Raw genomic sequence first — 22,157 nt, forward strand, 5'->3', positions numbered from 1 at the left:
AAAATATATTTTCAACTGCTTTCTTAAAAAATGTTCTTAGTCAAATTTGGTTTGGAAATGCTGCCAACCAAATTTTCTCCATACAGTCACAGTTTAAAAACCCTGAGAAGTCCTACAGTTTTTTAAAAAACAAACAAGAAGGGCACCTGGGTGGCTCAGTCGGTTAAGCGTCGGCCTTTCACTCAGGTCATGATCCCAGGTTCCTGGGATCCTTGCTCAGTGGGGAGTCTGCTTCTCCCTTTGCCCCCCCCACCCAATGCCTTCTCTTTTTCTCTCTCTTTCTCAAATAAATAAATAAAATCTTTAAAAATAAAAAATAAAAAAACAAGGGCATCTCATTTAATTTTGTTTACCCAGCATTTTCCCAATTTCCAACTCCCCACAAATAACAGCTATCAATACTCTGTAAAACTAGTGTTTGTGGAAGTTTGAGTACACTCCCCTTACCATTCCTGTGGAAATCTTTTAGGTATGTTTCCTTGCAGAACCAAGGAGTCTTCCTTGCAGAACTAAGGATTGGGTTGCTTTCACCTTTTGGCTATTGTGAATAATGCCTCTGTGAACATGAATGTGTAAATATCTGTTCAAGTCATTGTTGTTTTGGATATATAGTTGGATCATATGGTAATTCTGTTTTTCAATTTTTGAGGAAATGCCATACTGTTTTCCTAGCAGCTCCACCATTTTACATTCCCACTGAGATTTTCTGATATCCCATTCCCCAACATTTCAAAACCCAATGAGTTTTGGCATTGGTAACATTTCTTGCCTGATCACTAACAAATTACCCTTTGTATTCAACACTAAGACAGAAAAAACATTTCCAGTCAGTTATAAGATGGATTCCAGTTTTGGAGAAGTTAAAGTGTGAAAAAAAAAGTGTGTATCTTAGAGTCAGTGAAATATAGTAAATGCACTAAAACCCCCTCCAAAAGTTTTTTTTTTTTATAAATTACACAGCTTTTAACACAATCTTTATAAAACAGGAAAGTAAAGGTAGCTGCTCACCAGTAGTGTATGAAAATAATTCCTACAAACATATAAACTACCAAAACTGAAACATGAAGAAATAGAAAACATGAGCAGACCAATAACCAGCAACGAAATTTGATCAGTAGTCAAAAAACTCCCAACAAACTAAAGTCCAGGGCCAGAGTCTTCAGTGGTGAATTCTACCAAATATTTAAAGAATAGTTAATGCCTATTCTGCTCAAACTATTCCAAAACATAGAAAAGGAAGGAAAACTTCCAAATTCATTCTATGAAGCCAGCATTACCCTGATACCAAAACCAGATATATACTCCACTAAAAGAGAGAACTACAAGCCAATCCCTGATGAACTTGGATGCAAAAATTCTCAGTAAAATATTAGCAAACCGAATCCAGCAATACATTAAAGAAATCATTCACCATGATCAAGTGGGATTTATTCCTGGGTTGCGAGGGCAGTTCAATATTCGCAAATCAATGTGATACACCACATTAATAAAAGAAGGGATAAGAACCATATGATCATTTCAATAGATGGAGAAAAAGCATTTAACAAAGTACAACATCCATCATCCATTCATGATAAAAACCCTCAACAAAGTAGGTTTAGAGGGAAAATACCTCGATGTAATGAAGGACATATATGAAAAACCCACAGTTTATATCATCCTCAGTGGGAAAAACTGATCACTTTTCCTGTATGGTCAGGAACAAGAGAGGGATGTCCACTCTCACCACTGTTATTTAACATAGTACTGGAAGTCCTAGCCACAGAAATCAGACAACAAAAAGAAATAAAAGGCATCCACACTGATAAGGAAGAAGTAAAACTTTCACTATTTGCAGATGACATGATACTCTATATAGAAAACCCAAAAGACTCCACCAAAAAAACTGCTAGAACTGATACACAAATTCAGTAAAGTCACAGGATACAAAATCAATTGTACAGAAATCTGTTGCATTTCTATACACCAATAATGAAGCAGCAGAAAAAGAAATTAAGGAATCAATCCCATTTACAATTGCACCAAAAACAATAAGATACATAGGAATAAACCTAACCAAAGAGGTGAAAGATCAGTACTCTGAAGACTATAGAGCACTGATGAAACAAATTGAAGAGAACACAAAGAAATGGAAAGACAGTCCATGCTCATGGATTGGAAGAACAAATACTGTTTTTTTTTTTTTTTTAAAGATTTTATTTATTTGACAGAGCGAGAGCACAAGTAGGCAGAGCGGCAGGCAGAGAGAGAGGGAGAAGCAGGCTCTCCCCTGAGCAGGGAACCAGACGTGGGGCTCGATCCCAGGACGCTGGGATCGTGACCTGAGCCGAAGGCAGCGGCTTAACCGACTGAGCCACCCAGGCGCCCCTGGAAGAACAAATATTGTTAAAGTGTCTATGCTACCCAAAGCAATCTACACATTTAATTGCAATCCCTGTAAAATACCATCAGCATTTTTCGCAGAGCTAGAATAAACAATCCTAAAATTTGTATGGAACCACAGAAGACCCCGAGTAGCCAAAGCAGCCTTAAAGAAGAAAAGAAAAGAAAAAAAGCAAAGCTGGAGGCATCACAATTTTGAACTTCAAGCTATATTACAAAGCTATAGTCATCAGGACAGTATGGTACTGGCACAAAAATAGCCACCTAGATGAATAGAACAGAATTGAAAACCCATAAATGAACCCACAACTATATGTGGTAAGTTAATCTTCCACAAAGCAGGAAAGAATATCCAATGGGAAAAAGAGTCTCTTCAACAAATGGTGTTGGGAAAACTGGACAGTGACATGCAGAAGAATGAAACTGGACTACTCTCTTACACCATACACAAAAATAAATTCAAAATGGATTAAAGACCTAAATATGAGACTTGAAACCATAAAAGTCATAGAGGACAGCAGAGGCAGTAACCTTTTTGACCTTGGCTGTAGCAACTTCTTCCTAGTTATGTCTCTGGAGGCAAGGGAAACAAAAGCAAAAATAAACTATTGGGAGGGACTTCATCAAAATAAAACACTTCTGCACAGCAAAGGAAACAATAAAACTAAAAGGCAACCTTCAGAATGGGAGAAGATAGTTGCAAATGAATATCTGATAAAAGGTAAGTATCCACAGTATATAAAGAACTTGTGAAACTTGACCCCTAGAAAATGAATAAACCAATTAAAAAATGGTCAAAAGACATGAACAGACATTTTTCCAGAGAATACATACAGCTGGCCAACAGCCACATGAAAAGATGCTCAACATCACTTATCATCAGGGAAATACAAATTAAAACTACAATGAGAATCACTTCACACCAGTCAGAAGGGCTAAAATATAAAACCCAAAAATAACAGGTGCTGGCAAGGATGTGGAGAAAGGGGAACCCTCTTGCACTGTTGGTGGGAATGCAAACTGGTGCAACCACTCTGGAAAACAGTATGGAGGTTCCTCAGAAAGTTAAAAATAGAACTACCCTGTGATCCAGCAATTGCACTACTTAGGTATTTATCCAAAGAATACAAAAATACTAATTCAAAGGGATACATGCACCCGATGTTTATAGCAGCATTATTTTTAATAACCAAATTATGGAAGGAACCCGTGTCCATTGACTGATGAATGGATAAAGAAGAAGTGGGGTGTGTGTATGTGTGTGTACATACATACACATGCATGCACACATGCATTGGAACATTACTCAGCCATAAAAAAGAATGAAATCTTGCCATTTGCAATAACATGGATGGAGCTAGACAGTATTATGCTAAGTGAAATAAGTCAGTCAGAGAAAAACAAATACCATATGAGTTCATTCATGTGGAATTGAAGAAACAAAATAAGCAAACAAACAAAGGAAAAGAGAGAGGGAGAGAAACCAAGAAACAGACTCTTACTTAACTTTAGAGAACAAATGAATGGTTACCAGAGGGGAGGTAGGTGGTGAGATGGGTGAAATAGGTGATGGGGATTAAGGAGTGCACTTGCTGTAATGAGCACCTGGCATTGTATAGAAGTGGTGAATCACTACATTGTACACCTGAAACTAATATTGCACTGTATATTAACTAACTGGAATTTAAATAAAAAACTTTAAAAAAAGTCTTTCTGAAATGTATTTTTATCTCATTTCTAAAATGAATGTGCTTCAAGGACAGTTATTTTTTCAAATTTACTTAAGAATTAGCGACAATTTGGAATAAGAGTAAAAACCCCATAAGACAGTAAACAGTGTATCCTGGATTTTTGCTCCCATATTTTTGTGATTTCTGGTAAATGTCCTAATTACGCTCATTTCTCTTTGTTTTGTTTAAGGATTGTTCAAGTTTAGAAGAATATAATATTGCTGCAGCATTGCTCCCTTTGACCAGTGCTTTCTACAGGGTAAGTTTCATTGGTCTATACATAAGCTTATTATGATTTATATAAATATATGCAGTTTGATCTATCATGGAAACACATGAATCTTTTCCCCTTGTATATATAAGATATATCTGTGGTTATGTTTATTATAATATTTGTTGCATACAGTTGACCCTTGAACAACACAGATTTGAACTGTACAGGTCCACTTATTTGTGGCTTTTTTCCAGTACTGTACTGCAAATGTATTTTCTCTTATGATTTTCTCAATAGCATTTTTCTCTGGTTTATTGTAAAAATATAGTATATGATACATATAACATACAAAATATATGTTAATCAATTGTTCATGTTATCAGTAAGGATTCCAATCAACTCTAAGGTATGAATAGCTAAGTTGTGGGGGAGTAACAGTTATATACAGATTGTTGACTGCACAGGGGGTCAGTGCCCCTAACCCCCGCATTTTCAAGAGCCAATTGTACTGTGTGTAGAAAATTTAATATATAATATTAAATCATCTCCTAAGATAGAACCCCACCCATCCCATCCCTTCTTTTTCTTTTTTTCTTTTATTTTTCTTTACAGCATTTTGTAACACCCGAAATTACATATTCATTTGTTTACATTTGCATATCTTCCCCTACCACAGAAAATAAATTCCATGAGGCTAGGATATTGTCTCATAAATATTTATTGATAAGGCCAGTTTGTTTTTTTTTTAACTTTACTTCAGTCTGTCCACAGTTAAAGGTCTTAACCCAAAGGTTCTCCATAATCAGAAGCTCTTTCTCTGCTAAGTCACTGCATATCCCTCTTTCTTCCTATTTATCCTCCCTCCCTCTTTTAAAACAGAAAGTGGAATTTATGACATTCACACTTCTAAGAACTGGCAAGTCATACTGACCATGCTCAGGAAACAGGACAAATTTCAGAAATGTCAAACAAATGAATTTTAGGTTTAGAAACTAATGACAACTAACTGAAGCTTGAGCATCATCTTTTGGTCTTCCCTCCCCAGCTTCACCCTAGCTCCAGGCCTACTCCATTTTTCCTTCAGTGCATACATACTAACCTTCTCTGACTCCCTGATCCCTTCATCTCATTCCCCTGCTAGCATGGAGAACACTTACAAAAATTGGCCAGGCTGTCCTGGATCCTAAGGCACCTAAGAAATTTGTCTCTATATCTCAGAGCAGCTAGAAAACTTAGTCCACTGTCTAACTAGCCTTCATATAAGCCCTCACCTGGCATTTGTTAAAGAAAATGGCATTTTAAATCTTTCCCACTTTCAACATCTAAAATATTTTTTAAACTTAAATATTATGTAGAAATAAATAAGAAACACAGGGAAAATAAGAATTGACAATAGAAACTCAATTGCTTAAGTGACCCATTGCTTATGATTTTTTTTTTTTAAGGAGAATCATTTAACCATTTTACAGTGTATATTAGTGAGGGTTTGATCATGATAGCAGAAACACCATGAATGATATAATTAAATAACTTACTATAAGGGACCAGCCCTTATATTGTTATAGAAACTGGGGGGAAAGTTTATGGAAGGCTCTACTTGTGGGCCTGAAGTCTCTGTAGGTCATGACACCATGAAGAACAAGGACAAACTGGAATCTCTGTATAGCTCTTACTTATTCTAACCTCAGTAATGCAAATGACCCGCAAAAGAAGCAGCACTGTTAGCCATAGCACTGCAAGCCACACTTGCACCTGGCCCTGGGCTAGGAGAAGCTGAAGGAGATGTGGCAGGAACTGGAGGAACTGTGAGCTCAGTCCATTCCCCGTATCGACATGAGCCAGCAGGGCAGTGACAAAGCGTATGAGCTGTATCAGTGCATCCTATATTGCCTTCACAGTGTAATGACTGCTGCTTCATTTTTGTCCAAATCTCAGAGAAATTTCTCTTCTGGCCAACCCGAACCCTCAAATCAGAGAGGAAAGAAAATTCTGGGAAATGTTGTCCTAGCTTAGCTTAGTTTACACAGTGCAAAACCATCATACTGGTTTTAGTTTTGTGGGAGTTTTTATGAAGTTAATAAGTTGGGCTAAATGCCATACTGTTTCTCTGTGTTATCAAACAATAATTCAAACTTATGTTTTAGGTGTGGGTTTATGAATTTAATTTATTCTTGTTGGCTTGGTTTGATTTGATTTGGTTCGGGCATGAATTAGGAGCCAGAAACCACGGCAGTAATATGAACAGGAAAAATTTAATAAGTTATTAAGTAGTAACAGGGGATTAACTGCTAAGAAGTAAAGATAATTCTGAAGAATAGAGGAATATCAGAAACAGAGAGCAGCTACTACCTTTGGGCTTAGGCAGAGTCCCCAAGAAAGGAACAAACTTGGAAGAGGGCTCCTCCCCAACAAGACTTGTGATTCAGACCTTGCTGGAGCAGTGTTGATTTGGCCACTGGATGGCATAGAAATTCACTGAGGTGCCACAGACCAGAGCTGGCAAGCAGGAAACTACCTCCTGGAGTTCTGGCAAAACTTGCTGGGAATCCCCCTCAGTCGAGAGCCAGTGAAACTTGATAGGAAGCCACTGTCTGGAGTACCACTGAAACTCCATAAATGGCAAGCACTTTGGGGTGTCCACCTCTAGCAGGTGCATGCCATAGGAGCACACCAGAACCAGGAAAAGAAACCACTTTCTACTGCTGTGTCCCTTCAGCCTTTATACTGACAAAACAGTATTGTGCCAGCTGCGAAAGGAGAAGCGTTTACATATCCAGCTCCAGTAACACAAAACAGGGCAAAGAAAGGTCAGTTTGGAGGAAAGAGACATTGCATTGGTAACTGACACAGTGGGGTTAGGGAGAGTGAGAGGTAAGGGTGGATCATACCAATTCTTAGATACTTCCTAAATTTCTAACTTATGGGAAATTATTTCTGGTGTATAATTCAGGAAAATTCTGTAGATGTAAATTGTATTATCCTGGCCACAGATTGCAAATGAGCCATGCTCATAGTGTTCAGCCAGTATAAACTCCTGGGCCTTGCTCAGCATGCTTCAGGGAGTGGACTCAGCTGTTTGTCTTATTTTAACTTATTTGAAAATATTTTTAATATTATTTGTCTTTTTTTTCAATGGATCAAAAGTTCATTGAACATCTCAATATACAGAGTTACTATGCCAGGCAACATCATGGACAGCCACGTGAGTGAAACACTGACATGGCCACTAGGAGCTTATATTAGTCTTTCTGATACCATAAATAATAAACAAGAAATCAAACTGTTCCACAGTTGTATCAACTGGATGGACATTTCCTTAAATAAAATATATGTGTGTGGTTAGAAAATTCAAATACTACAGAAACATATAAAATGCAGAACAAAAGTTTTCTTTCCCACCTCTACCCATATCCTCTGACAGTTGACTTCTTGGGGGGAAAAAAGTCACTCGTTATTGCCAGCAGATAAAATACAGATAAAATTACTTTTTTAAACTAATCAAACCATTCACAGTTTCTCACCTTGTTTTGTTCACTTAGTTGTATGTCTTGGAGATCTTTCCATATACCCAATTAGGTATATAACACTAATGCCTAATTATTTTTAATGACTGCATATATATTTTCTTAATAAAAAGATATACCTGTGTGTGTGTGTGTCTGGATTTACCATAAGCATAAGCGCAGAATATTTCATTGACCCAGATGAAATGTGCTGTTCATCTTTTACCATTTTCCTTTGTGTAAAAATATCCCAAGATGTTTCATTTGTATCATTATATATCTTAGATTCTTGGGAATTTTTTATGCCACAACCACCACAAATTTGAGGGATTTTTTTCCCTTACAGTTCTCTCACTTTTCTCTACTTTTAATGAGTTATATGTAACTCATGCTTTAACTTATGAAGCCTTTCTTGAAGGTGGTGTTTTAACAGCCAGGTTTAAATTGTTAAGGATTACTGGGGTACCTGGGTGGCTCAGTTGGTTAAACATCTGCCTTTGGCTCCAGTCCTGATTCCAGCGTCCTGGGATCAAGCCCCTAATCAGGCTTCCTGCTCAGCAGGGAGTCTGTTTGTGCTTTTCCCTCTGCCCCTACCCCCCACTCACGCTCTCTCTCTCAAATAAAATGTTTTGGGTTTTTTTTGTTTTTTTTTGTTTTTTTAAAGATTTTATTTATTTATTTGAGACAGAGAGAGAGAGCACATGAGAGGGGGGAGGGTCAGAGGGAGAAGCAGGCTCCCCGCCGAGCAGGGAGCCCGATGTGGAACTCGATCCCGGGACTCTGGGATCATGACCTGAGCCGAAAGCAGTCGCTTAACCAACTGAGCCACCCAGGCGCCCTCAAATAAAATGTTTTTTAAAAATTGTTAAGGATTAGTTTAATGGTGGAAAATGATGTAATCATTTACATTTATACTGTGCTTATCATTTATATGATGCTTTAATTCTTAGTTGAGCAAACAGTTATTAGGAAGGGCAAGCCCTGTGCTTACGTTTGTTGCAGAGTTGCAGGTTAATAGCACATGGTCCTTACCCTGAAGAAACATACTGTCTAATGGCCTTTCATATTCATTAATCAGCTATTGATAGAGGAACATTTCACAGTTACTGAATAACATTGGGTCACCCTTTGTTTACTTAGGTATTCAAAAATCATGTTTGTTAAATTAAGAACTGAAATATATGCTCAAAGTTTAAAGCAGGGGTTCTTGTGTAAATGTCACTTTTTTGGAATAAAAAGAATTAAAGAGTAAGCTAAAACCCAATAGAGCAGAAATAGAACCAAAATAGGATACCCTTGGGTAACAGTGAAGGCCATGGGTCCCTTCATCATGAGCCATTGTGTAATGCCCTTTCCTCCATGATCCATATCTCTTAGAGTCACCTTGTTGTAGTTCTTAATCACCCAGGTAATCTAGAGAGTATCCTAGAATCTATCAAAATATGACAGGTCCCTTCTTTTACTTCTTTGAGGCGCACTGGTTACTGATGCTCAAAATGATGCCCTGAAGAACTGAAGCTTTCTCCCCTGGTACTCATTGTAGTTCATGTTTACCCTGGGAAGAAATAGAAATACCCTATTTATCTTAAATTCAAGCACCCTGAAGTGATGCATTCCCTTCCCAGATTCCAAAGATCCCCCATACCCAGGTGGCACTTTGTGGATGATTTATTGTTCAGGATAGGTCTTACTTCATAAGACATCATTCGGCCTCTCATTCTCAATAGAAGTGGATTTATTTCCTCTTTAAAATTCTCATTTCATTAAACATGTAAAAAAAATCTTCTCTAGTATCCAGACACACAGAGGATCCATTCTTATTAACAGGTTTGTTGAGGTATAATTTATATCCCATAAAATTCACTCATTTCAAGTGTACATTTTAGCAATTTTTAGTATATTTACAGATTTGCACAACTATCACACTATCTAATCTTAGAACATTTCCATCACTCCAAAAAGAAAACTCATGGCCATTTGCAGTCACTTCTCATTCCGAGGCAACCACAAATATACTTTCTGTCCCTGTAAATTTGCCTTTTCTGGACATTTCATATAAATGGAATCATAAAATATATGTTCCTTTATGCCTGGCTTCTCACACTGAGTAAAATATATTTGAAGTTTGCCCATTTTGTTAGAAGATTTCTTTAGGACTGTTAATTATTAATTAAGATTTCTCCATACCCAGAGTGCTTAAATCACCTTTTGCATTGTTTCAAATTGTATCTAATTCAAGATGTAATGTATAATTAAACTAATTCTTTTTAAATAAATATATCAGGAAAAAATGTGAGATGTAGAACCTAACTTTATGGTTCTTTAATTTTTCTATTGCTAAATTGTAACTTTTACTTATACTGTGCAAATGAACATACACTTATCTGATTATAAATAAATTTGAGATCTAGGTATTTTTCCACTTCAAAATATAAAAGCCAAAGGCAAGTAGATGTATTCAGCATGGTGTGATAGGAAAATCTGTTGATTACTACCTGAAAAAAGTCATTTGTGTAAACCTAGCTTTTACCTAATCAGAGAAACAGAAGTGAGCATTACAGCACAGAGAATCACAGAATTTCCTGAGCCACCTCCTGAGTGATGACCTTCCTGCCACCATACTAGAAGTATTTCTCCTCCCAATCCCAGACCCCCAAAATGAGCAAACTAAAACCTGTTAACTGCGTCTTTCATGTCAAACCTGGTATTTCTTTTATAAGCCTATGTATCAAATAGAACATGATAAAGAACAGAAGTCCAGAGGAAAGTGATAACAGTAATAAAGACAGCTAATTCTTACCACCTAGTACAAGATGCTATATTGGACTTGCAGCACCTAATCCAAATCAATTAATATTTCCATTTTAAGATGAAGGAATCTCTACCACTTAGTAAGTAGCAGAGCCAGAACTCAAACTCAGTTCTGACTCTAAAGTTCATATTATTTAACTATAGTAAGATTCCCCAAGTGAGTCCCAATTTATACAGCATAATTCTGGGGGCTTTTCATCTTTTTGCTTAGAGGTACTGAATTGACATCACTCCCGTCCCCTCATTTCTCCAACCAGTGTTATCCATATATCCAGTAAGGATACTTCATTAAGCTTTGGCTTAGAGTGGACAAAGTCAGAAAATGCTGATTAATTGGATGTTACAGTTAATAAATAATTGTCCCATATCATTATATACAAATCTCTAACTTCCACATATTTCTAATAGAAAACATACCAAGTACTCAGAATCACACCAGATGCATTTTGTACTTCTCTGTTGATTTAGAAGTTATTTGAATAACTAAATGGTTTTGCCCTTTAGTCATTAATATGGACCCTACTTGTCTTACTGTAGATATGACAGCTTATAGATAATTCTAACCAATGGAATCCAGATGATCCCACATTCATGTTATTAAGATTGTTATTGGAAGAAAAATCTTATAATAATATAAAAAATAGATATTTCATCAGTCCTTTTTCCCCCCTATTGGTAAATGACAAGAGAGGTTCTTAAAAATCTACAAAATAGGAAAATAATTTTGTTTTTCTTAAACTTCATGATCTGGATACATTGCATTCCTACAACAGGTCTCAAAGGATTACATTTTTGGCAGAAATGGCGGAGGGTGGTGATGAAGGGTCTTTTTCCATCTTTTTTTTTTTTTTTTTTGCTGTAAAATAAAATATTAAGCTTAAAAATAAATTAGCAGAAAAACATTTGAGAGTGAAGACAGGCATCAACAGTGGGCTGAATCCAAATTTGGCCTGGGAAAGATATGAATGTGCTTATTACAGCAGATGCCTCCAGCACAGCAGAATTTTAGAATGGCCAGAGATAATGTCTTGCTTTTATTTCCTCCCTTCATTTTCTTGTTCATTCAGACAACTTAGCATTCCTTCCTCCTCCCCTCTCAGCACAACCTCTTCTTGCTTCTTCCCGTGTTTCTTTCCAGTTTTGGGTGGCTGCTCCTTTTCTCCTAGTCCTGGAAAACCTCTGCTTCTGAGATACTGAATTATTATAATACTTTAGAATTACCATTCTTTATTAATACTTGTTTATCTTCACTGTTTAAACTAGTAATATAAGGCAACTATGGAGTTTGAAGATTTGAAGGAACATGGTTACTTATAAATGTAAAGTTACATTAACCACCAGGTAGAAAATTGTATTTCAACAAAGTTGCTGAGTGTCTCCTTTGTGTAAAACTCTGTACTAGGCATTGAATGAGTTGCAGTGATGCATAAAACATGGTTTCTGCTCTCCAGTACTTGGTTATCTTGTAGGGTAGACAGGCATGAAAATCACTAGTCGTAAGCAAAATAGGAGGAAACAAAGTAAATGTACTGAAGAATGTGCCAACGATGAAGGAGACTAACCTTTTTTATTTAAATCCCTCATACCCTCTTAGTCTCCCTTACATAATGACACTGTGATTTATGGTAACTGTTTCCCCTTCTTCCCTTTCGCTCTGGGTTCAGGCCTTGATATGTGTGAGTTTTATCCCCTCCCTCACATGAGGACCTTCTCTGTCAGGCTTTCTAATCAACTCTCCATACTTTCCTGGGCTTATTCCTCATTCTCTCCTCTTTTCCTTTTCAGAACCCTCTTTCTGTTATTGCTCCTGTTGCAGCCAGTCTTAGAGCATCCTTCCACATTAATATACATGAAAGCTGGGGCACCTGGGTGGCTCAGTCAGTTAAGCATCTGCTTCAGCTCAGGTCATGATCCCAGGGTCCTGGGATCGAGCCCCGAGTCAGGCTTCCTGTTCAGTGGGGAATCTGCTTCTCCCTCTCCTTCTGCCCCTCTCACTCCTTCTGCTCCTCCCCCCAGCTCATGTGTTCTCTCCTCTCTCTCTCTCTCTCAAATAAATAAAATCATAAAAAATATATATGCATGCATATATATATATATGAAAGCCACACTAATCAAGACACTTTTATTAATGTTATAGAGAAGTTTATTCACAAAGGATAATTTGTTACCAATAATAAGCCTTCAACCTCAACAGTTGTTGTATCTTCTTCTTGGATTATCCCCTTTATTATTATATAGTACCCTTCTTTGTCTCTTGTTACAGTCTTTGTTTTAAAGTCTAGTTTGTCTGATATAAGTATTGCTACTCTGGTTTTCTTTTGACACCCATTTGCATGATAAATGTTTCTCCACCCCTTCACTTTCAATCTGCAGGTGTCTTTAGATCTAAAATGAATCTCTGTAGGGATGCCTGGGTGGCTTGGTTATGTGTCGACTCTTGAATTCAGCTCAGATCATGGTCTCAGGGTTGTGAGATCTAGCCCCATGTCGGGCTCCGCACTCTGCGGAGAGTCTGCTTGAGATTCTTTCCCCCTCTCCCTTTGCCCCTCCCCTGCTTGCACTCATTCTCTCTCTCTCTCTCAAATAAATAAATCTTTTAAAATAAATAAATAAAGTAAGTCTCTGTAGGTGGCATATAGATGGGTCTGATCCTTTCTTATCTTTCTTTCATGGTTTGCTAGTTTTCTTTAATGATATATTTAGATTTCCTTCTCTTTATTCTTTGCATATTTATTAGTGGTTTTTGACTTGTGGTTACCATTAGGTTTGTATATAACCTCTTCTGCAAATAGCAGTCTATATTAAGTTGATGGGTCATTCAAGTTTGAACCCATTCTTTACTCCTGTCCTCCCCATGTTGTAAGTATATGGTGTCATATTTTACATGACCTGACACCACTTCCATGAGACATGAGTCCTTTAGTATTTCTTGCAGGGCTGGTTTAGTGGTCATGAACTCATTTAATTACTGTTTGTCTGCAAATCTCTTTATTTCTTCCTTCTATTTTGAATGTTAGCCTTACTGGATAGAGTATTTCTTGGCTACAGATTTTTCCCACTCAGCACTTTGAATATATCTTGCCACTCCTTTCTGGCTTGGAAAGTTTCTGCTGAAAAATCTGCTGATGGCCTTACGGAGTTTCCTTTGTATGTAATTGTCCTCTTTTGTCTTGCATCTTTTAATATTTTTTTCTTTATCTCTATATTTTGCCGTTTTAATGACAAGATGTCTTGGTGTGGATCTGCTTTTCTTAATTTTTTTTTAAAGATTTTATTTATTTATTTGAGAGAGAGAATAAAATAGAGAGAGCATGAGAGGGGGGAGCGTCAGAGGGAGAAGCAGACTCCCTGCTGAGCAGGGAGCCCGATGCAGGACTCGATCCCGGGACTCCAGGATCATGACCTGAGCTGAAGGCAGTCATGATCTTCTGAGCCACCCAGGCGCCCGCTTTTCTTAATTTTGGGGGGGTCCCCTTGCCTCCTGAATCTGGATATCTGTTTCCTTCCCCAGATTAGGGCAGTTTCCAGCTATTGTTTCTTCAAGTTTTCTCTCTCTTTGGGAACTCCTATAATATGAACGTAATTATGTTTGATGGAGTCACTGAGTTCTCTAAGTCTATTCTTGTTTGCATGGTTCTTCTTTCTCTTTTGTTGAGCTTCGTTGCTTTCTATTACTTTGTCTTCTAGGTCACTAATTCGTTCCTCTGCTTCTTCCATCCTGCTGTTTATTCCATCAAGTGTTTATTGAGCCCTTCATCTCTGCTATGTTAGTCCCTATCTCTGTGTTAAAGGTCTCACTAATGTCCACTCTTTTCTCAAGTCCAGTGAGTATCCTTATGATCATTGATTTAAATCAGGCATGTTTTGCTTAGATCTATGGCTGTGGCCTTATCTTGTTCTTTCATTTGGGATAAATTCCTGTCTTCTCATTTTGTCTAAGTCTCTGCCGGCTTTTCTGTGTTAGAAAAGCCAGTTATGTCTCCTGCTCCTGAAAATAAGGCCTTGTGGGGTGCCTGAGTGGCTCAGTTGGTTAAGCATCTGCCTTCAGCTCAGGTCATGATTCCAGGGTCCTGCAATGGGGCCCCGTGTTGCCCTCCCACTCAGCAGGGAGTCTGCTTGTCCCTCTCCCTCTGCTCTCCCCCCCGCTTGTGCTCTCTCTCTCTCTTGCCTTCTTTCGTGCTCACTCTCTCTTAAATAACTAAGTAAAATATTTTTTTAAAAAATAATGGCCTTATGAAGAAAAGGTCATGTAGTTCCCAGAGCCTGGAGCTTCAGGGAGTATCCCCAGAGTGTGCTGTGTACACTCTGCTGTTGTGTTTGGATGCTCTGTCCTTCAGGCCAGTCAGCTGCAGAGGCTCTCTTTGCCTGTTGTGGGCAGTGTTTGGCCCCTGGCCTGAATGTGGCAAGTTTTAATAGGTGTGCTTTGGTCTGCTTGTAAAATAAGACCTGACACCACTTCCATGAGACATGAGTCCCTACAGAACTCTGGTCAGAGAATGGTTTGGGCAGGGTTTGTGCTGGTCTTCTGGGTGAGGGGCATCCCACACTGGGACTGAGGTAAGTGTGACTGAGAAGGTCAGTCCCACCAGAGTGCAGGCAGTCCCAACCAGCAGCTTAGTGTAAAAGCAAGTTAGGCAGCCAATGTGTGCACTGTGCTGGGTCCTACAGGTGGAACATGATTATGCTGAGGGGCAGGGATGAGAAATGGTGCTGGTCAGGTCCTTTGTCCCTGGAGCAGTCTCAGTGAATGCTGCCTCTCAGGGATATGCTCCATGAAGAGTAAATAATCTCCCCATTGTGTCCCAGGCGCTCTTCAGCTCACTATTTTCACACTGTCTGCCCCCAGGTTGTTTGCCTTTCTTCTCTCCAGGAGCAGCCCTGATGCCTCTGGACTCTCCCAGAGTCCAGCCCACTGACAGCTTAAAACTTTAGGTGTTAAGTCTCTCTGGTTGCAAGAATTCACAAAATTCAGCCCTTCTTGCTTTCCAAGCCAATGGCCATGGGGAAATGTTCTCCTTCTGTATTCCCCTGTGTGCCCCTCTCTCTCGCCCTTCTCCATGACCACAGCTCCATCCCTCCCAGGACCTGTTTCTCCCCTAAACCATGTCTCTGCACTTTCTACCTTCTTAGATGTGGCCTCTTCTCTACCTTTAGTTGTGGAGTTTGTTCTGCCAGTCTTCAGGCAATTTCTGCAGTATTTAGGATGATTTGATAATTATCTAGTTGTATGCATAGGACAAGGTGAGCCTAGAGTCCTCATACTCAGCCAGCATCTTCCCCCAAGAATCTGCAAGGAATTACTGCACTTCTGACCACCTCCTTGGGTTCCATTAGTCTATTTGAGCAACTGAAAGAACTCAGAGAAACACGTTACTTGCTGGATCACAGCTTATTATGAAAGGATATAACTCAGGAACAGCCAGATGGAAAAGATGCAAAGGACCAGGTGTGGGGAAAGGGTGTATAGCTTCCATGCCCTCTCTAGGTGTGCCTCCCTCCCCAAATCACCAACTCAGAAACTCCCCCAAGCCCCCAGTATTCCATGTTTTAGGTATAATTGTGTTACTTTTTTTTAAGTAGGCTCCACACCCAGCATGGAGCCCAACGCAGGGCTTGTACTCACGACCCTGAAATCAAGACCTGAGCTGAAATCAAGAGTCAGACATTTAACCAACTGAGCCAGCCAGGTGCCCCAAATGTGCTACTTTTAAATTCTTCCTTAAGACATGGTCTGGCTTCCTCTCATCTATAGTCTGGGCTTATGTAAACCTCAGATATCTAGGTTTAAGAAAACAGGGTATAAGCTCATGAAATAATTTTTTTCCCTCATGGATTTTCTAATACTTGGTAGTTCTGATTTATATACAGAATTCACTATGAAATAAAAAATATTTACCCACAAAAATATTATAGGAGTCAAAAATAAGCCATACTCAAAGCCATTTTAACATCTTAAACCTCAGAAAAATATTTTTATTATTTTAACAATATATTAATATTATATATTATGTGTAATATTTATGATATAATATTTAATCATCTGTTATATTATTAACACGTGCTGGGCTAGTCGTTTGTAGGGAATGGCAGGTCAATGGATAATACTCAGCCACCATAAATACCAAGGACTAAGAGCTGATTTCAGGAGAGGAATTGAGTTAGCTCTGAGCCATCTGTTGTTTTATGCTAGATTCCCTTCGTGATTAGTTCAGGTTATTAAATAAAATGTTCCTTTTAGTGGAAAGCCAAGTGCTCTTAGTGAGATCAAATTTTCACCCACTTCTCTAGAATTACTTGCATTGACCAGCCCAGGTTGTACATGATTTACAATTCAAGTAACATTGATTTATACTTATGAAACATATATTTTATGGAAAAAAATTAATTATACTCACTTTAAGGTAGAGATCAATTAAACTTTTGTCTGATAATATCTTATTTAAATAGCTAATGAGTGTAATAGTCTCATGGGAAGAGGAAGCCCTGAGCCTCCTCCAGGGAACCTGAGGAACAGTTTACCCACTGCCACCAGTCAACTGCAGACCTCCTGAGGAAACACTGCCTGGAAGAAAAAAAGAACGAGCATCTCAGTGGGACCCACAAGTTACAGTTTATGTTTGCATAACTGACTATTCTTGGAGGCATGAGATTGTTAGATCTGATATTTGGCTGGTTACCTCCCCCTTCACTTCTGGTCCTGAAGTAGTGGGAGGTGGCAATAAACATAGCATGGGTGTTTAACTGAGGACATTTAATGAATCACAGCTGTATGAGTACAGCCCCTATCCATTTTCTTAAAGGGAGTGGGTGGCAAGAGTTCTTGTAACATTTTTATGCAGTTGGCTCTGGTTATGATATACACTTAGAGATGATCCAATGGGAAAGACAAACCTCTTTCCCACCAAGCACATTACCATTTGTAATTCATTTTCAGTAGATCACTTCAGTAATTGTTTATTGAGTACCTACTATGTATGAGGTGCTGCAAGGATGGTGATGATGATGATAGGTTAGTTAAAGGTATTAAGCATTTCCTTATGTGCCATGCATTGTGGCTAAGTACTGTGCACTAATTAGATCATAATCTTTACAACAACCCCATGGTCCAAGATTACTGTGTCAATTTCATCTTCGAGGAAACTGGGTCTAGATAAATGTAAAAACCTTGCCATGGTCATACAACAAGTAAATAGGAAACAGTGGAATTCAAACCTAGGGACTTCTGGTCTAGCCATATGGCATGCTAAATATTCTGAAATACCCCTTCCCCACACAACACCACCACCACCAGCAAAAAGACACTAAAAATGTAGGATAAAATACAGGTATCTTATTAAGTATAAAACTATGCACAAGAAAGTAAGGGAAATCTTCAAGAGTGAAAGATGAAAAGGAGGCAGGAGTCTGAGGTGATCTGCTGCCACAGCTTAAGCTACAGCTGACCTGAAGACATCTAGCAAGCCTTAAGTTTTGGGTGGGGAGACTGAAATTTGTAAACATGTTTATAATTTAAGGAACCAATTTCTAATCATGGTAATCTCTCACCTGAATTATTATCCTTATTGGTTTCCATGCTTTCACCTTTGCCCCTTATATTCCATTTTCAACATGGCTGCCAGAGTTACCCTTTTAAAACATAAGTCAAATCCGGGCGCCTGGGTGGCTCAGTCGTTAGGTGTCTGCCTTCAGCTCAGGTCATGATCCCAGGGTCCTGGGATTGAATCCTGCAGGGTCCTGGGATTGAGCCCTGCATCAGGCTCCCTGCTCAGCGGGAAGCCTGCTTCTCCCTCTCCCACTTCCCCTGCTTGTGTTCCTTCTCTTACTGTGTCTCTCTCTGTCAAATAAATAAATAAAATCTTTAAAAACAAATAAATAAATAAAACATAAGTCAAATCATGTCATTCTTCTACTCAAAACCTGTAGTGGCTTCTCATCTTATTCAGAAGCACTTTTCCTAAATTAACTCCATGATTTTGTCCCTCAGTTTCCTCATACCTTTGCCTACATGTTATTTTCTCAGTGAGGTCTATCCTGATAACCCTATTTAAAATTCTACCCATCCCTCTCCAACACTCTTATTCTCCCTTCCCTGCTCTTATGTGTGTGTGTGCATCACATTGCTTTATTATATTTATTTTTTGTGTCTTGCCATGTGAATGTAGGCTCCAGGAAAGCAGGAAGTTTCATTTGTTCACTGGTATATCCTCATCTCCTGGATTGTATCTGGTACATAATTGGTCCTTCATAATGACTGAAGGAAATTAATGAAATGTGAAAAAAATATAGTAAAGAAGATCAACAAAGCCCAAAGTTTTTTTTTTTTTGAAGAATAAAACTAGACTTCAGACTCCATTTTGTCTAACTCCAGAATCCATCCCTTTAACCACTACACAGTACACAGCTTCCAAAATACAGCTTCCTGCCACCTTCACAAAATTTATTATCCCATACTTGGATATCAGAGTCACACTGACAAGTCCTCAATGGCTCTGTGACCTTGGACATGTTATTTTACTTTTCTGTGCCACAGTGTCATTAACTACAAATAAGCATGATAATAGTATCTACCTTGTAGGATTATTATGAGCATTAGATGCAGTAGCACCTATAAAGTGCTTCCTGCCCAGCAAATGATAAGCCTTTAATGAATGTTAATAACTGCCACTGATTTTTTTGTTGTGATTATACCTTTGCTCCTCTTTCTCCTCTTCCCCTTCCTCTTGTCGCGTTAACTCAGTTCTCCCAGGGGGTCTTATGAATGTGGTAAAAGCCAATGAAAAATCCTATAGGTGGACACCCTGAGTGTTTAACACAAGAATCAACACTCAAACCAACTGTGCAATTAATTCTTACTGGCTCTATGCTGAGTTTTGATGACAAGAACAGATCAATAACGTGGGGAAAGGGTGGAGTTGAAGAATGGAAGAATGGTTTGTATGTTGCTCTTGGATCAAGAGAACTTTGGGATAAACCTCCCAGAGCTCCATAACAACCCTCCTCCCATACACACATACCCCACTCTACTTATCAGCCTAAACACTCCCTACTAAAAGGTCATATGCTGATTACTTAAACTGAAAACAAACAAGATATCTAACTTCCCAATGATATCATGTCATATATATCTGTTTAGAAGCAGTCTGTCACCAAACATTTGACGCTTTGGTGTAGAAAGAATCTAAAAGTTATTCAAGCCTGCTATCTGTTCTTCCTATCCTCTCTTATAAGATTACAAACTCAAACGCTTGCAGAAACCAGACAAGTGATGTAAATGATTGAAGGGGAAATTGTACAGAACCTGAGAATGCTTGTTTCATGTTAAAGGAACATCTATTTAGTTCCAGTCATTTCTTGTCAGGCAAAAACAGTGTTACCAGGTCCCACACTTTTCAAAGAAGACATCCACTTCTACAGTTTTTCCTAATTATTAATAATAAAATTCAAAGCAAAAGAAGTACAACCTGCCAGTCTGTAGCCTCTGCTATAGAACTTCTGTGTGGAGCTGTGTAGGAAACAATGAGAACTGCAGAATTTTAACTCGAAAGACAGTTCTGGCTAAAAATATGAATTTGAGAGTCTTGTACAGAGAGAGGACTACCAAGCCCAGTTGGGAGGAGAGAGAAGAGAAAATAATAGAGGTCAGAAACTTGGAAAAAAATCTGTGGAATGAGAAAGGGAAGAAAAGCCAAAGAATGAGACAGCACAAGAGGCTTACATATAGGAGATCAAAAGAAATTGTTAAATTCCTACTTTGGAATAGAAGTTAAAAGAAAGTTGCTAATTTGAGCAGTCTTTTAATAGGTTATGTAGTGCCGTTAAAATCAACTAATCATTTATTTCACAAGAAAACAATGAGAAAGGACATATAATTATGAGCTGAAGCTAGGCTCTAATTTATTCCACAGGAGCATGGAATTTGATGTATTCTGTTGGCCCCTCCAAGTATATTTTCTTTTTAGAGAAAATATACTGAAAATGCACTGAAGGGAGGCAGCATCCCATCTGCTGAAAAGTCACACAGGAAGATGGGGGCAGGGCTGCAGAGGTGGGTCCTCTGTAAGTATGTTTCTGATTCTGCCTCAGACTTAGTATACCTATCATCCTGGATCCTGTTGCAGGATTCCAGGGCAGTCAAATAATTCCTGATGTATTGATTTAAAAATAAAAGTTTAGGGGCACCTGGGTGGCTTAGTTAAGCATCTGCCTTTGGCTCAGGTCATGATCCCAGGGTCCTGGGACCGAGTCCCACATGGGGCTCCCTGCTCAGCAGGGAGCCTGCTTCTCCTTCTGCCTGCCACTCTGCTTGTGCTTGTGCTTGCTCTCTCACTCTCTCTCAAATAAATAAAATCTTTAAAAAAAATAAAATTTTATAGCAGAATAACTTAATCAGAACATGAAAATTTGTTTGACTGTTTCCATCTTCTAGAGAAAATGGACTTCTCTCAAAAGTGTATCTCTTCTTACTTTGCTATCATCATGTATAGAATACAGTATAAAATGTTTATGTCCATGCTAAGCAAAATAAGTCAATCAGAGAAAGACAGTTATCATATGATCTCACTCATATGTGGAATTTAAGAAACAAAATAGAGGATCATAGGAGAAGAGAGGAAAAAATAAGACAGGACAAAATCAGAGAGGGAGACAAACCATAAGAGACTCTTAATCATAGGAAACAAATTGAGAGTTGCTGGAGGGGAGAGGGGTGAGGGGATGGGGTAACTGGGTGATGGACATTAAGGAGGGCATGTGATATAACGAGCACTGGGTGTTACATAAGACTGATGAATCACTGACCTCTGCCTCTGAAACCAATAATACATTATATGTTAATTAATTGTATTTAAATAAAAATAAATTAATTTAAAAAAATAAAATGTTTAGGTCCCCCAAATTGAGAGAGGAGCTAGCCAGCTTTAATTTCCACTCTGGTTTTTCTTAGAACCAGTAAGATCTCTGCTATTTCTACGCACTGTCCCACATATTGCAAAACTGGACGGAGAGGGGGGGCTGTGGTAGGGGAGATGATTATGAATTATACAGGCCTAGACTAGACAGGATTTTATTCATGGACAACATGAGGGTTGGAAGAAATATTAGACTATAGATTTTAAATTATTTAGAGAATATTTCAAGTTTTTTAAATAATGAAATTAAAAGTACATGAGCCACTTGGGAGTGTTGACATGATGTGTAGTAATGGAAAAATGTTATACTATTTGAATATCTAGGTACCAAAAAGCTTTGATTTTTATATTTACTGCCTCAGGGTGTTTCCATGAAATGTTGGGAATGTCTTTATATGATTGAATACATAACTTATTTTGTTAGGTTTTCTTTTAATATTACAGAGAATAGGGCGCCTGGGTGGCTCAGTTGGTTAAGCGACTGCCTTCGGCTCAGGTCATGATCCTGGAGTCCCGGGATCGAGTCCCGCATCGGGCTCCCTGCTCGGCAGGGAGCCTGCTTCTCCCTCTGACCCTCCTCCCTCTAATGCTCTCTGTCTCTCGTTCTCTC

The 22,157-nt window shown here is 38.5% G+C and overlaps 1 protein-coding gene across 4 annotated transcripts in view; it reads left to right on the forward strand.

The window, feature by feature from the left end:
• SBF2 (SET binding factor 2) overlaps window positions 1-22,157 on the forward strand; it is a 466,008-nt gene that overhangs the window by 355,138 nt on the left and 88,713 nt on the right. For all 4 annotated transcript variants that reach the window (XM_034995316.1, XM_034995317.1, XM_034995318.1 and 1 more), the window contains one exon: window positions 4,303-4,371. In XM_034995316.1, the coding sequence (XP_034851207.1) occupies window positions 4,303-4,371 (69 nt within the window). The remainder of the gene's footprint in view (window positions 1-4,302; window positions 4,372-22,157) is intronic.

The sequence above is a fragment of the Mirounga leonina genome, unplaced genomic scaffold (assembly GCF_011800145.1).
Source record: "Mirounga leonina isolate KUSES-001 unplaced genomic scaffold, KU_Mleo_1.0 Mir_92, whole genome shotgun sequence".
Classification (NCBI taxonomy): Eukaryota; Metazoa; Chordata; class Mammalia; order Carnivora; family Phocidae; genus Mirounga; species Mirounga leonina.